Genomic DNA, 16,498 nt, shown 5'->3' with positions numbered 1-16,498 from the left:
CAGCCCACCAGGCCGCAGTGACTGAGCTGCCAGCCCAAGAATCCATTCGGCCCATAATGTCCATACTAGCCCTCTGGAAACTAGTCCCTTCGGCCCATAACATCCATACTAGCAAAAGTGTGAGATAGAACAATATTAGGTTAGAAAAATTACAATGTAACTTTCTATCTGCTGAAATTCCTAGAGTCAGATCGACGACATCTTTTGGGCTAATTACTCAATTGGCATGAATGTCAGTGACAAAGACTGAGCCAGGAGCAACTTAGTTTTGAGATGCACATATTGACGATAGAAGTTGGGAGGTCATGGTGCAGTTGGTGAGGCCAGTTAGAGGATTGTGTTCAGTTTTGGTCACCCTGTTAATGGAAAGATGCTGTCAAGTTGGAAAGGGTGCAGAGAAGATTTACGGGGATGTTGCCAGGACTCGAGGGCCTGAGCTACAGGGAGAGGTTGAGCAGGCTCGGACTTTATTCCTTAAAGCGCAGGAGAATGAGGGGTGATCTTATGGAGTTGTACAAAATCATGAGATGAATAGATCGGGTAAATGCATAGTCTCTTGCCTAGAGTAGGGGAACCGAGAACCTGAGGACATAGGTTTAAAATGAGGGGGGAAAGATTTAGTAGGAACCTGAGGGGTGACTTTTTTACACAAAGGGTGGTTTGTATATCGAAACATGCTGCCGGAGGAGGTAGTTGAGGCAGGTACTATCTCAAAGTTTAAGAAACATTTAGACAGGTACATGGATGGGATAGGTTTAGAGGGATATGGGCCAAGCGCAGGCAGGTGGGACTATAGATGGGACATGTTGGTCAGTATGGGCAAGTTAGGCCAAACAGCCTGTTTCCACGCTGTTTGACTCTACGCACATGGGAGCTACAGAAAGCACCGAGGCAATATATGATAGCAGGAGGCAAATTACTGAGGGATGTACTGAAGCTTGGTGCGGCCAAAGCCAAGGCTCTGTGGGAGAGGACCACAGTGTAGGGTCCTTCCGTTGCTGGGCATTGAGGGGCAGACTCACCGTGGCTCAGTAGTTGAGCTGATGCCTCACAACGTCAGAAACCCAGGTTTGATCCTGACAGTTGCTATTTGTACGGAGTTTGCACGTTCTCCATGTCATCGCACCGGTTTTCTCCGGGTGCTTCAGTTTCGTCCCACATCCAAAAACTGTAGGTTTATAGGTTAATTGGCCTCTGTAAATACTCCCTGGTGGGAAGGATAGGAAAGATAACTTAGAACTAGAGTATGGGTGATCGATGGGTGGCAGAAGGAGGGTAGGGCAACATAAGTGGCAATGAGACTGTGTAAAGACAGTTGCCAACACTTCTGAGTATGACACTATCTAAAGTACAGACACTTAGAATGTATTTAGTTTGTGCAGTTTTTTGCTTATATATATATTTTTGTGAATAGTTTATTTTTGAAATATAATTAAAACAAATTGCTGTGTTTGCAAATACTATTAGAAGTTGCAATCTTTTTTTTTTTCAGAACTAGTTTGTTGTGGTTTCCTGCTAAATGTCCATTTAAAACAATTAGACAATAAAGACAGCATTACATAAAAGCTCAATTAGCCTTATGTCCCATGTGCAGAGAGAGGAGCGGTTCCTGGTTTAATCTATGCCACAGACTCATGCCAAAGGAGTAGGGGGTGACTTTTGTAGCAGATTGAATATACTTTGCATTATGCTTCCTCCGCTAGGCTCAAAGTGCCGGTTCTTGGCGCCACACCACGGAATTTGTAATATCGATTATTTGTGTGCACCTTGCAGAGCGAGGTGTGGTCGTCTCGTTTCATCGGGGAACTGATCCCCATGTTGCAAAATGAACGAGCTGCAAACACTGAAGCACATGCACGGCGGCATCCACGGTCGGTGCCTCCGAGCGCGTCTCGGCGCATCACCGACCCCCCCCCCCCCCCCCCGTGCAAGTTTCGCCTCCCGGGGCTCGCTCGAGCCCGGATCCCCGGGCCGGCACGTGGCGGCCGCGGCCACACATCACGGAGCCACGTGGGAGGAGGTAGTCCTGGACCGGGCAGGGCGTTGTGTGGACATCACATCACCCACAACAAAGAGGCTCCATCTCCTCCCACACACCAGCCTTAACCCAATCTCCTCATCTCTCCCCGTCTCCTCAACCTCTCCCTCTCCCCACCACCTTCCTCATCTTCACTCTTTCCCCAACTCCTCAACCTCTCCTCCTCTCCCCGTCTCCATCTTCCCTCCCCGTCTCCATCTTCCTTATCTCCTCACTCCTTTCGCATCTCACCCTTCCCTTAGCTTTCCCTCATCATCTTCCCACCTCTCCCCGTCTTCTCATCCTCCTCGCCCACTCTACCCGTCTCCGCCATCACTTAACTCCCCACCCTCTCTATTCACCCTTATCCGCTCCCGTCTCCAACTACTCACCCACTCTCCCCACCAAAGATCCTATAGCGGAGCTCCTCTAGGATATTTGCTCCCCACCACCTTCTCCCATCTTCCTCCCTCCCTCCATGCACCCTCCCGTCCTCCACTTCGCGAGCCTTTTCACTCCTCCCCTGTCCTTATCTCCAGCTGTGTGGACGAGGGACTCTGCCGGGTTAACTACAACGCATTAAAAACATGACTAAAAAAAACCCACAATCGCCCCCCTTCGTTCCCCAGGGAGGGCCAAGGAGCGAGAGCAAGACACAACATACAGCCCGCCAACAGGTTCCCTGAGCGGATATCCTCAGCTCTATCTCTGCCTCCCTCCTCGCTCGACGTGATGTGAAGCCCAATTTTTTTTCTTTAAACAGCCGCTTCAGTTCGCAGCTTCGCGAGTTTGCAATCGGGAGCTTAAACAAAAAAAAACCTAGACCACTCAATCAGTCTCTGTTCCTTTGTGACCCACGGCGTCTCAAAACCCCTCTGTGATCAAGTCCGAAGAAGTTATTCCTCTAGCAGGGTTCCAACCACAGCCGACACCTCCAGGGAGAAGTAGGCGTTTAAAAATAAAACAAGCACTGGAGGTGTAAAAACACACATGCAAACAAACAAAAGGAAAATAAAGTTTAGGACTCTTTCAACTAATGAACCCGTTCTTTCTTTAGATAAAGAGAACAAGTTGAGGTTTGTAAATCCAGCCCTCTTTTTTCCCCTTCCCATCTTTTCCCATAGACAGGTGATAGGCGGTGCACTGTTGGTTCATGGTTTTTTTCCCCCTGTTTGGTCTAATCGAAACAAATATGTAGATTTACCGGCTGGTGAACTCCTGGTGCCAGAGAGAGAGAGAGAGAGAGAGAGAGAGAGAGAGGGAGAGGAGGGAGGGAGGGAGAGAGAGAGGAGAGGGGAGAGAGAGAGAGAGAGAGAGAGAGGGAGAGAGGGAGAGAGAGAGAGAGAGAGAGAGAGAGAGAGAGAGAGAGAGAGAGAGAGAGAGCGAGAGAGAGAGAGAGAGAGAGAGAGGCAGAGAGAGAGAGAGAGAGGAAGAGAGAGAGAGAGAGAGAGGGAGGCAGGGAGAGAGATAGAGAGAGAGACTTCGATGAGGAAACTTACAAGCCCAATGTGAAACAAGGACTGCTCTCTACACGTTACTTTTCGCGAGGGATGGTACTGAATTTGACTGTTGGTGGGGCATTACGAAGGCTCCCGAAGGATCGCTGTCTTTACTTGGAACAGACTAAACTCCAGCGAAATGAGCGGCACATTTTACTTACTGCTCGCACTCTGTTACCTGGTTGGTGGGCATGCTGAGGTAAGCAGTGTTTCTTCCGCCCGCGGACAGGCATTAAGGCAATCTCTCGCAATGTGCCTTTCTCTCCCACCCCTTGAAAGTTTTAAAGGGAGGATTTCACTTTGCATTTCACCGAGAAACACCAAGCCTGTTTGTGTGTGTGTATACATTGAATCCCTGTTGGTTCCTTACTAAATTTGCTGCCAGTGTTAATTTTATCCCCCCACACTCCTTTCTCTCTCTCTCTCTCTCTTAGCCGGGAATCGGAGTGCGTTTCATCGCCCGGGGACAGGGATATTTTTGCGTTAGGCGGTACACTGTCGGTGCTTGACACCACATTTTTCGCGGCAGGTTTCTACTTGCGAAGCACCACGATGTTCACTTAACAGTTAAAACAACAACAAAAAACCCACACACAGGCAAATGGACAGTGGAGGGGGAGAATATAGACGACCTTTCGCGTAAAAAAAAACTCAACCACGTTGTAAGATGTAGAAGGGAAAGGTGGTGGGAGAGAGGAGTTGGGGACACTGCACATTATCACCGTCTCCAAATCTTTGTGGGTGAAGGGTGGTGGGAGTTGTGTAGAGGTTGTGGGGGTCCTTGTAGTTTTGTCAGGATTAGGTGCGGGATGAGGTGTTCGTCTCACCCTCTCCCTTTCAATTTCTCTGTTGCGGACTGTGCCCGGCATTATTTGGGTGGGTGGGGGCTTGCGTGGGTGTGTGTGTGTATGTGTGTCTCGGAATGTGTTGGAGAGAGTGGGTTCACCGTGGGTGGGTATTGTGAGTGGGGCAGTGTTGCGTTCAAGTGTGTCTGTCTCAGTGTGTCTGTGTGTGTGTCTGTGTGTGTGTGTCAGTGTATGTGTGTCAGTGTATGTGTGTCAGTGTATGTGTGTCAGTGTGTGTCCGTCTCAGTGTGTGTTGGAATAGATGGGATCTGTGTGTGTGTGTTGTCACTGGATAGTTCGGTATTGAATGTGTGTGTGTGTGTTAGAAGGGTGAGCTCAATATCTGTAAGTGTGTCTGTTTGCTTGTATTAAAGGTTGGGTGGGTTCTGTGTGGATCTGTATTCAAATGAGCTTAAGTGTGTCTGTGTGTTAGAAGTATTAGCGCTATGTGTATACGTGTGCGTGTCAAGTGTGAGCCCTATGTGTGTAAGTGTATGTGTGCATGTGTTAAAGGCAATGGTAGTTCTGTCTGGATCTGTATTCAAGTGAGCCTGAGTGTGTGTGTGATATAGAAAGTGTGTGCGAGTCTGTGTTGCGGTGTGTGTTGGAAGGACTAGGCTGAGTATAATGGCAAGGGTAGTTCAGTGCGGGACTTTATTCCTGTGTGTGTGAGGGTCTGTGTCTCAGTGTGTGTGTTGGAGCGGCTGGACTGGAGTTGGAGGGGCGAGACGGGTCGTTCAGTGTGGACTTGTATTACTGTTTGTGTGTCTCAGTGTGTGTGCGTTGAGTGACTGGTCTGAGTATAAAGGCAGGGGTAGTTCAGTGTGGTGTTTTATTCCTGTGTGTGTGTGTGTGTGTGTTGGGGGAATGGGTAGAAATTGCTTCTCCCCGGCACAATCTCTCCTTTCAGTTTGAGCGAGTCTTCCAATATCAGTATAACAAGTTGCACAAAAGTCAGAAGGAAACAAAAGCGCCGAGCGCTCACAATTAGCACAGTGACTGCCCACTGCACCCGAGCCGGCACTCGGAATCTTTATTCGACCACTGTTTGTGAACGAGAGGGAATCGAGTGCTGGCCGCTGCACTACTGAACTGCAGTGGGGTAGCTTTTTCTTGCATGTCGGTAACAGCAGAGGTGTCGGGCGTACAAAGTTTAGGCTGGACATAAAGACTAAAAAAGAACCTCAAACTCACGACACTTCACATACCCCATTGCAACCTCACCACGAGTTCTGGATTGCCCGATCTGCTCTGGACTAATAAACCTGGCGTTTGATTACATGTGCGTCAAAAAAAATAATCCCTCACAAGCACAGTAGAAGCTTTCAAAATAGTTCACCGTCGATGACTTTCAAGTTACTGCTGCACGCTAATTTGTCCATTTTATTTGAAGGAAACCGAATTTCCCCCAGAATTGTTGGAGAAATTGGCGCACAGCGATATCACAAGTATCCGTGATCTTCAGCGCCTCCTAGAGATTGACTCCGTAGGTAAATTATATTTAAATGCTTATTATATATAGATTGTATAGAAACTTTCTAGTTTCTCCTATCCCTTGGCTGGGAACGAGTTATAGCTACATAACAGCACAAGGCACATTTCGCAATGGCCATCTATCTATCTTCCTCTTTGTGTAATGAAAAACGGGTCTGTACCAAAAGGTCAGAATCCAGTCATAAAACAAAACAAGGCACACAGACACAGACTGATAGTGGCTCTGGGAAGAAATGCCCGATAACCTCACACTCGTGGATGGGTTATTTGGAGAAGAATTCTCGCTTTTACCCCACAGGAACGTTTGTTTAGTATATTGTTGGGTGTACCGAGGTACAGTGAAAAGCTTTTATTGGCGTGACAATAAATTAAACACAAACTCAAACTAAACTCAAATTCAAACATGATTACCATTGGATAACAGCTGGGAAGAAACTGTCCCTGAATCTGGGGGGGGGGGGGGGGGGGGGGGGGGAGGGGTTCGTTTTAACACTTCTCTTCCTCTTGCCTGATGGGAGATGGGGAGAAGAGGAGAAGAGGGAGTGGTCCTTGATTATACTGATGCATTTACTGAGGCAGTGTAGATGGTGTCAATGGACGGGAGGTTGGTTTGTGTGATGGTCTGGGAGAAAATGTAAGGTCTTTGGAAGATATAAGTTGTTGGGCCAAGGCCACTGTCAAAGACACTTTCCCATCTCATAGTGAGTCAGAACTTGGATGATGATCTGGCATGTTCACAGTGCGAGCGTTGATTAGAGTCTGCATTTATATAGATGGGTGCTGTCTGTTAGACCACTCCTTTCCAAGGCCCTTAGAATAACCAAAATCTGCATGAGGTAAAAAAATAACCAGAGAAAAACAAGTGTTGGTTGATTCAAAATATATTTTGGAGTCATAGAGCTGTAGACCATGGAAGCAGGCCCTTTGGCCCATCTTGTCCATGCCAACCAAGTTGCCTAATGGAGCTACACTTGCACCTGGCCTGTATCCCTCCATTCCCAAACCTCGCCATCCCTAAGTGTCTTTTACGTTATCGTTCCCGCCTCTACCACCACTACTACCACCAGGGGTGGCACGGTGGTGCAGCAGTTGAATTGCTGCCTTACAGTGCCTGAGACCCACATTTGATCCTGACTATGGGCGCTGTCTGTACGGAGTTTGTACGTTTTCCCTGTGACAGCGGGGCTTTCTCTGGGGGCTCCGGTTTCCTCCCACACTCCAAAGATGAACAGGATTGTACGTTATTTTGGTAAGAATTGTAACTTGTCCCTAGTGTGTAGGATAGTGTTAATGTAAAGGGTGATCATTGGTCGGGTGGGCTGAGGGGCCTGTTTCCGCGCTGTATCTCTAAAACTAAACCACCAGCTCCATATACGCATGATTCTGAAGACGGGTTCTGACCTGAAACTTCACCTAATCCACAAATAATTTATGTCATTTATAATGGTTGCAGATTTAAAAAAAAATCAAAATATGGCACAAACGGATTGACATATTTGTAAGGAAATACAGATACTAGTTTATACCAAAGATAGACACAAAATGCTGAAGCAACTCAGTGGGTTAAGCAGCATCTCTGGCGAACATGGATAGGTGAGGTTTTGACCTATTCATGTTCTCCAGAGAGAGTGCCTGATCTGCTGAGTTACTCCAGCACTTTGTATCTGTCTTCCAGATTGTGAAAAAGTTGCCTCTCAGGTCCCTTTTAAATCATCATCTCTCACCTTAGGCTCCCTGCCTCCCTACCCTGGGAGCAAAACAATATTTGTGTCTTATATGTTAAGCACAGAGCTTCCATCTCCAGCAGCGATTCAGTGGGGTACTGTAATAATAAATGTTATAACAGGCAGATGACTTAAAAAGTAGTTTCTAGTTAAAATGGTTTATACCTGTATAGATGATAATAAAGAGGAAAATCTAATGAAATACAAAATGGTGAAATAACCTTAGTACTATGTTCTCCAGAGATGCTGCCTGACCTGCAGAGTTACTCCAGCACTTGATATTCTCTTCAGTACCACACAGCTTTTTAATGATTTAGTGAAATAGTGAAGTGGTTATTTAAATCCAGTGTTAGTTCGGTTTATTCCATCAATATAGTTTCTCCATCCATAACTGGGGCAGCAGAAGTTAAAACTACCATAGAGCTATTAATTTCACAGCTTTGAGCTTAATTCCATTTACATAATTATAGACAATCAGGTACTTAAAGGGCAATCTCTAAAATACTCTCACAAGCGGCAAAGAAATTGCAACTTTACGGCACGTTATGCACTTCGTAGCAATGCAGTGTTTAGGTCACTGTTGTGTGGAAATACAAGGGTTAGGTTTAGGTTTACATGTATATTGAGGTACGGGGAAAAGCCTTGTATTGCATGCTGTCGAATTAAATGAAATAGCACTCTACATAAATACAATATATTTGAAATCAAGCACAATATGTTGAGTGAAGGGGAAGATACAGAGTGCGGAATATAGTTCTCAGCAGTATAACGCAACAGTTGCAGCGATGAAGTCTAATGCCACCACCTGCAATAAAATAAAATTTCTGAGTATGGAGGTCGGGTCATGTTGCTGTTAAATACGATATTGGGGAGGCCACATTTAGAGTAGTGTGTTCAGTTTTGGGCACCATGTTATAGGAAAGATGTTGTCAAGCTGGAAAGCGTGCAGAGAAGATTTACGAGGATGTTGCCAGGACTCGAGAGCCTGAGATGTAGGGACAGGTTGAGCAGGCTAGGACTGTATTCATTCCAGTGCATGAGAATGAGGGATGACCTTATAGAGGTATACAAAGTCATGAGAGGAATAGATCAGGTAGATGCACGGAGCTTCTTGCCCAAAGTAAGGGAATCGAGATATAGGTTTAAGGTGAGGGGGGAGAGATTTAGTAGGAATCTGAGGAGTAACCTTTTTCACACAAAGGGTGGTGGGTGTATGGAACAAGCTGCTGGAGGAGATAGTTGAGGCAAGTACTATAGCAACGTTGAAGAAACATTTAGACAGGTACATGGGTAGGACAGGTTGAGAGGGATATGGGCCAGGCACACGCAGATGGGACTAGTGCAGATGGGACATGTTTGTCGGTGTGGGCAAGTTGGGCAGAAGGGCCTGTTTCCACATTGTAAGACTCTGTCTCTTGACTAAAAGACAAATTGCTTTATTTGAGTGGAGATTCTGTAAGTAGGAAAATCTCTTTCGGTGCAACGGAGAGAGAATTGCTGGGATGCTCTTGTGCAGTTGATTGGCTGAATGGCATCTTCCATGTGGTAACGTGTCATAGCCATAGAGTCATACAGCGTGGAAACGGGCTCTTCGGCCTAACTTGTCCACGCCGACCAACATGTCCCTTCTACACTAGTCGCACCTGTCTGTGTTTGGCCCGTATCCCGTTAAACCTGTCCTATCCATGTACCTGTCTAGATGTTTCTTAAACATTTATTAAATGACTGATTTGATTGGCCTACTTTATGTGTATGCAGAACACAGATCAGCACAGCACAGGATCAGGCTCTATGGTCCACAATGTCTGTGTCAAATTTAATAGAATGAAGTAAAAACAGAAAATAAGATTTTCATTGTTCTGTGTCCTTCCGCCAAAACTTAATGACATCAGGAGCATTTCCATTCATTCCACATACGAAGAAAATGGCTGAATCCATTCACATTTCTCGAGTGTGTTGAGGTATGGCAAGTTAAACTGATCTCATCTGCCTGCACATGATCCATATCCCTCCATTCCCTGCATATACATGTGCCCATACGACAGCCTCTTAAACACCACTATCCTATTTACCTCTACCCCTACAACTGTCAGCATGTTCCAGGCACCTGCCATCCTCTGTGTTTTAAAAACACTTGTCCCGCTTATGTCCGTTAAACATTGTCCCTCTCACTTTAAGGGCGGCACCGTGCCTTTGTTACGCCGTGAAAAGATATTTGGACAGGTACATGGACAGGAAAGGTTTAGGGGTTCCTGACCCACTGGGTTACTTCAGCATTTTGTGCTTGTCTATGGTTTAGAGAGATATGGACCAGAAGAGGGCAAGTGGGACTAGCGTAGAGGGGGCATCTTGGTTGGCATGGGGGAAGTTGGGCAGAAGGGCCTGTTTCCATGCTGTATGGCTCGATGACATGAAAGTCATAGTCATACAGTGTGGAATCGGGGCCCTTTGGCCCAACTTGTCCACACCAACCAACATGTCCCATCTACAATGTTCCCACATGCATGCGTGCCCATATACCTCTAAACCTGTCCGATCCATGTACCTGTCTAATTGCTTCTTAAAAGTTGCGATAGTCCCTGACTCAACAATCTCCTCCGGCAGCTCGTTCCGTACACCGAGGTACAGTAGAAAGCTTCTTTTTTGTTGAGTGCTGTTCATTCAGCGGAAAGACTGTACATGATTACAACCATGTAATCTGCGAGATCTATAGAGGGGGCTGCAGCCTACAGGGGGATGCCGCCGAGCCGGTGGGTGGCACAATGATTGAGTTGCTGCCTTCAGCATCAGAGACCCGGGTTTGATCATGACTACGGGTGCTGTCTGTACGGAGTTTGTACGTTCTCCCCGTGACTGCGTGGGTTTTCCCCGGGTGCTCTGGTTTCCTCCCACACTCCAAAGACGTGCAGGTTTGTAGGTTAATTGGCTTTGGTAAAGATTGTAAATCATCCCTAGTGTGTAGGAAGATGCTAATGTACAGGGATCGCTGGTTGGCGTGGACTCGGTGGGCCGAAGGGCCTGTTTCCGTGCTGTATCTCTAAACTAAACTAAATTAAGCCACCCACGGTGTATAGATACTGGGTAAAAGTTGTAGTCGCACTGGTTAATGTTGAGTTGTGTTCAGGAGTCTGGGAGAAGCTGTTCTTGGACATGCTGATCGGGTTTTCAGGCTCCAGCACCTTGTTCCAGATGGAAGGCGTGAAATGAGAGTGTGGCCTGGGTTGTGTGGGTCTTTGATGAAGCTGGCTGCGTATTTGAGGCAGTAACTTCTGTAGATCCCTATACATCTACAGATGGGTCAATTGGGCTTTTATTATCACATGTGCAAAGTGAAAATGTTTAGTAAAATTATTTTCTTACCATCAGTCCAGCAGAGTATTGCCATCCCCAAGCACATCCCCGCTTAGCAAGTGCACAGAAATAGTCCATGGATCCCGCATGCAAGCATGTTTTGATGTCATTTTCAAAGTCTAGTCCATGGTCTTGTTGTTATGAGCGGTGCCCTTTCCAGACGAGCCCCAGGCTGCTGCAAGCCTCCAGCCATCGCCTTCCTTAGACATGCGGGTCGACCTGCCGACCGACGTCCCTCTACTCGCCCGTCCACCTTGGTTCCCCGGGGCACCTCCCGCAGCCGACCTTGATCACCCCGTACACTAACACTATCCCCCACATCAGGGACTATCTACAATTTAACCAAAGGCAATTAACCTAATTAATGGTCAAACCCATTTGGTGTGTGGGAGGAAGCCGAAGCACCCGGAGAAAACCGATGTGGCCACAGGGTGAACGTACAAACTCTGTACAGACGGGACCCATAGTCAGGATCAAACCCGGGTCCCTGGTGCAGTAAGGCAGCAACTCTACCGCTGTGCCGCCCCTATGTTGCTGATCAATTTTGTGATATTACGATAGAGATAGTGAGATACAATCTGGAAAAAGGCCCCTTCAGTCCACCAAATCCACTCTTTGATCGTTCTATGTTATCCAATTCTCTCACCCACACCCTACATACTAGGGGGCAATTTACAGATCCAGGATGAAAGGAATAACTTTTAGTGCAAAATAAAGTCAAGCAAAGTCTGATGGTCTCCAGTGAGGTAGTTGTTGATAAGTCGGTTCACTCTCTAGTTGTTGATAAGTCGGTTCAGTTGCCTGATAACAACTGGGAAGAAACTGTCTCCGAATCTGGATAATAATCCAGTGTAATAATCATCCAGGCCGATTGTTCCAGGTTTGAACACTGCACTTTGTAAGGAGATTGTATGTTTATGTGTGTTATGAATATATGTTTACATAATATATACAGCGGTATGAATATTGATTTCCCTAATTTCAAGTAACCCTTGAATTCCCATTTTTTCTGTCTGTCCCCCTCCCAAGTCATCCTGCTAGTTTCCCTTCGTTATCACCTCTTCTACAGCCAACATTGGTCCCGGGTACACATAGCTGCTCTCTGTACCTTTTCACACCTCTAGTTTCCCTCTCCCCTATAACTCTCAGCCTGAAGAAGGGTCACGACCAGAAACGTCACCTGTTGCTTTTCTCCAGAGATGCTGCCTTTCCCGCTGAGTTGCTCCAGCTTTTTTGTGTCTGTCTTCGGTGTAAACCAGCATCTGCAGTTCCTTCCTACACATGCTTTTGTGTGTTTTTGTGGACTGCCCCGGGCAGGCTGGAGTCCGCTGAGATTCATTCACGTTCAGCATGGTTGGGTGCCCTGCCTATTGTACTGGCCAAGGTCACATCCGAAGAATGGTACTTGGGCAAGGTTTGACTTGCAGCCAAGCAGGTGAATCAGAGCCCAGTTACAACGGGTGCAACAGTGTGGGAGGGGAGGGATTTTCCTAATCTCATTCAGTGGCCTGTTCCTCAGCTTTCTTTATTTCACAATGTATATTTTTTGGGCTTTCAAGAGTTGATTTGCTTATCAGTAATTTATTCACTTGTTCGGCTTCTGAAGTCTGCCTCCAATTCTTCCGTCATACAGTTTCCAACACTCCATCTGGTTCAGCGTTGCTCTGTACCAAAGCCACAACACTTGATTTCAAAACAATTGCACACAACATTTAATGTCAAAAGCATTTGATTGATTGACTCATTGATTAATTGAAAGATACAGCATAGAAACAGGCCCTTCAGCTCACCGAGTCCACACTGATCATTGATCACCCGTTTACACCAGTTCTCTGTTATCCCACTTTCTCATCTACTCCCTATGCACCAGGGGGCAATTTACAGAGGGCCAATTAACCTACAAAACCCACACGATTTTGGGATGTGGGAAGAAACTGGAGCACCCGGAGGAAATCCGCACGGTCACAGGGAGAGCGTGCAAACTCCATGCAGACAGCACCCAAGTTCAGGATCGAACTTGGGTCTCTGGTGTTGTGAGGCAGCAGCTCTACTAGCTGCACCACATTTATTTAAGCAATTTCTGATGTGAAAACTCAAAGAGGTCTGTGGTATTGGGATGAGGTCATTCTGTATCGTTAAAATATCCTTTAATTGGATTTGCTGGGAATGACCAAACAAAATCTCCTTTAGTAAGATAGACACAAAAAGCTGGAACAACTCAGCTTGTCAGACTCTGCTTTTTGTGTCTATCTTTGGTTTAAACCAGCATCAGCAGTTCCTTCCTACACAACTCCTTTAGTAATCCTGTTGTACACACTCCAAATACTGATGCTTGTAGACTTTAACAAGGCACTGCTAGTGGTCATAATTAGGCAATATAACAGTTGATCCCAGTATCACCTTCTGTCTGCAGTTGAAACAGGGAACATAGAACACAGTGTGTTTTGCAGCATACAGCGCAACAACAGGCCATTCGGCCCACAGTGACTGTGCTGAACATGAGCGCAGGAGGATGAGGGTTGATCTTATAGAGGTGTATGTCCATGTGAGGAATAGATAGAGTGAATGCACACAGTCTTTTACCCAGAGTAGAGGAATCAAGAACCTGAGGACATAGGCTTAAATTGAGGTGGGAAAGATTTAATAGGAACCTGAGGGGCAACATGTTTACACAAAGGGTGGTAGGCACTTGGAATGAGCTGCCGGAGGAGTTAGTTGAGGCAGAACCTATCATAATCTTTAAAATCATTTCTTCGTCTTTCGTGTCCTTATGCTATATAGTGGCTTGCCACAGCTGACAACATGTTGTGCTATTGGAGTGTTAAGTGCAAGGTCTGCAGTAGTACATGGATTATCCAGCAATGGGCATTGCAGTAGGTGTTGCATTGTCTGGGTCTGTGTGCCACAGTCACAGGTTGTTGTACCCTCGATGTAGCCCCATTTGTGCATTGTTACCCTTATCCTCCCCACCCCGCTTCGCAGTCGCGTCGGTTGAGACACCTCCAGTTCAGCCATCTCTACTTCAGACTGAGAGGAGAGGAAGACACAGAGATAAGGAACGGGAAGATTTCAAAATGAGACATCAAAAGAGATGAAGATCAAGGCGAAAGTTTCGCTGAACACCTCCGTCCTGTCTGCCTAAACCCACTTGATCTCCTGGTTGCTAAACACTTTAACTCTCCCTCCCATTCCCACACTGACCTTTCTGTCCTGGGCCTCCTCCATTGTCAGAGAAAGGTCCAACGCAAATTGGGGGAACAGTACCTCATATTTTGCTTGGGCAGCTTACACCCCAGCGGTAGAAATTTATCTAACTTCAAGTAACCCTTGCTTTCCCTCTATCTCTGTCCCTCCCCCTTCCCAGTTCTCCAACCAGTCTGAAAAAATGAGACCAAAAAATGTCTCCCCGATTACATTTTTATCTCTGTTTACTTTGTTGGCACCTTCTCCGAGCCAACAATGATTATTCACACATTTTCCTTGACCTCATCTCTTTTGATGTCTCACTTTAACACCTTCCCCTTCCTTATCTCTATGTCTCCCTTTCTCCCTTCCTTATCTCTGTGTGTCTCTCTTTCTCCCCTGACTCTCAGTCTGAAGACGGGTCTTGACCCGAAACGTCACCCATTCCTCCTATCCAGAGATGTGCCAGTCCCGCTGAGTTACTGCAACATCTTGGGTCTATCTTTGGTGTAAACCAGTATCTGCAGTTCCTTCCTACACCATCTCTTATCTGCCTGGACATAATCCATATCCCTCTATTCCCTGCACATCCATATGCCTGTCCAAAAGCCTCTGAAATGCCACTATCGTATCTGCCTCCACCGCCAACCCTGGCAGCGCGTTCCAGGCACTCACCACTCACTGTGCAAAAAACATGGTCTCCACATCTCCTTTAAACTTTGCCCCTCTCACCTTAATGCTACACCCTCGAGTCTTGGAAATTTCCATCCTGGGAAAAAGATTGAAAGGTTATAGCTTTCTTTGTTGTGTACATTTGAGAATTTGAGCAGGGATTATTGCAGGTCTCATTTTAATCTGATTTTCCTTTGTGTTATATTACCTCCTGTTCTCTACCTCAAATTCTGGAAGGAAAAGGCAACATCTGGTGTTTTTACACATTGAACGAATTGTGTTGCACTGCAGATGATGGTTTACCAAGGAAAGAAACAAAATGATTAGTAAGCGTGTCAAAGGTTACGGGGAGGGCAGGAGAATGAGGTTGAGGGGGAAAGATAGATCAGCCATGATTGAATTGCGGAGTCAACTCATTGTGCCAAAAGGCCTAGTTCTGCTCCTATGACTTATGGACATGCTGGAGTAACTCAGGGGGTCAGGCAGAATCCCTGGAGACCATGGGTAGATGACCTTTCTTGATCCTGACCCGAAATGGTACCTATTCATATTTTCCAGGGATGCTGCCTGACCCGCTGAGTTACTCCAGCACCTTGTGTCATTCCATATCATTTATGAGGGTTTGTGAAGGTTAATATTTTGAATGTATTCCACATTCAGTATTGTATTAGTTACAATAGATTGCATTGTTTATTTTATTTTAGTAAAATGTGAGGTATTGTTTTATTGTTTAGCTTTGATGTAATACAGTGGGTCATTGTTAGTTCCGTGCTACACTTAGTGAAGAAGTCATAAAATAAGCTCCCACACACGTATAGCAGTGTGGAGACAAATGTTGCTTGGTTTGCTTGACTATTTGCTTGACTATATATAAGTTTACAACCCAATGGTATGAACATTGAATCTTCCAATTGTAGGTGACTTTCCCCCACCCCTCTATCCTACGCCCCACCCTAGTGTGCACCCATTTCTCCCACTATCCCACCCCACCCCCCTTTCCTCTTCTATCCTGTCCCTTTCCACCTATATCCTTCCCTCCGACTTTACATTTAATTCATCTTCTTTCCTTTTTGTCTCCTTTTCATCTCTAGCCTTTGTCCACCCATCTGACAATCAAACCCTCCCTCACCTGTATCCACCTATCACTTGCCGGGCTTTGTTTCGAACCCCATCTCTTTTCCAGCTTTCTCCCCCTTACCACAGTCTGAAGAAGGGCTCTGACCTGAAATATCGAGACCTTCTCCTCAGGATGGAAAAATCAAATACTATAGGTGAAAAGTGGGATGATATAGAATTGTTCCTGAGCGGCACTGTTCTAGGTATACTCCCAGGATGGAAATGTCAAATACTACAGGGGGTAGCGTTCAGGTGTGAGGGTCAAAGTTTAAAGGAGACGTATGGGGCATCTTTTTAACACAGAGGGTAGTGAGTGCCTGGAATGTGCTGCCGGGGCTGGTGGTGGAGGTAGATACGATAGTAGTGCGTGAGACTTTTGGATAAGCACATAGACATGCAGGGAGTCAGGAATATGGATTATGTGCAGACGATAGACACAAAGTGCTGGAGTAACTCAGCGGGTCAGGCAGAAACCCTGGAGAAATAGACTCGTTGACGTTTTGGGTGGGGACGTTTCCTCAGACAGAAAGTGGAGGTGTGTTGGGGGGGGGAAACACTGAAGGTGAGAAAAGGCCAGAACAAATCATGGCTGGCAAC

At 46.3% G+C, this 16,498-nt stretch overlaps 1 protein-coding gene across 2 annotated transcripts in view; it reads left to right on the top strand.

Moving 5' to 3' along the window:
* The first annotated feature begins 3,434 nt into the window (after window positions 1-3,434).
* Window positions 3,435-16,498, top strand: part of LOC129706951 (platelet-derived growth factor subunit A-like) — a 58,574-nt gene continuing 45,510 nt past the window's right edge. For both annotated transcript variants that reach the window (XM_055651627.1, XM_055651626.1), the window contains exons 1-2: window positions 3,435-3,715; window positions 5,755-5,851. In XM_055651627.1, the coding sequence (XP_055507602.1) occupies window positions 3,656-3,715; window positions 5,755-5,851 (157 nt within the window). In that variant the 5' untranslated portion in view covers window positions 3,435-3,655. The remainder of the gene's footprint in view (window positions 3,716-5,754; window positions 5,852-16,498) is intronic.

Source organism: Leucoraja erinacea, chromosome 20 (assembly GCF_028641065.1).
Source record: "Leucoraja erinacea ecotype New England chromosome 20, Leri_hhj_1, whole genome shotgun sequence".
Lineage (NCBI taxonomy): Eukaryota > Metazoa > Chordata > Chondrichthyes > Rajiformes > Rajidae > Leucoraja > Leucoraja erinaceus.
This window is presented reverse-complemented; position numbering and strand designations above follow the sequence as displayed.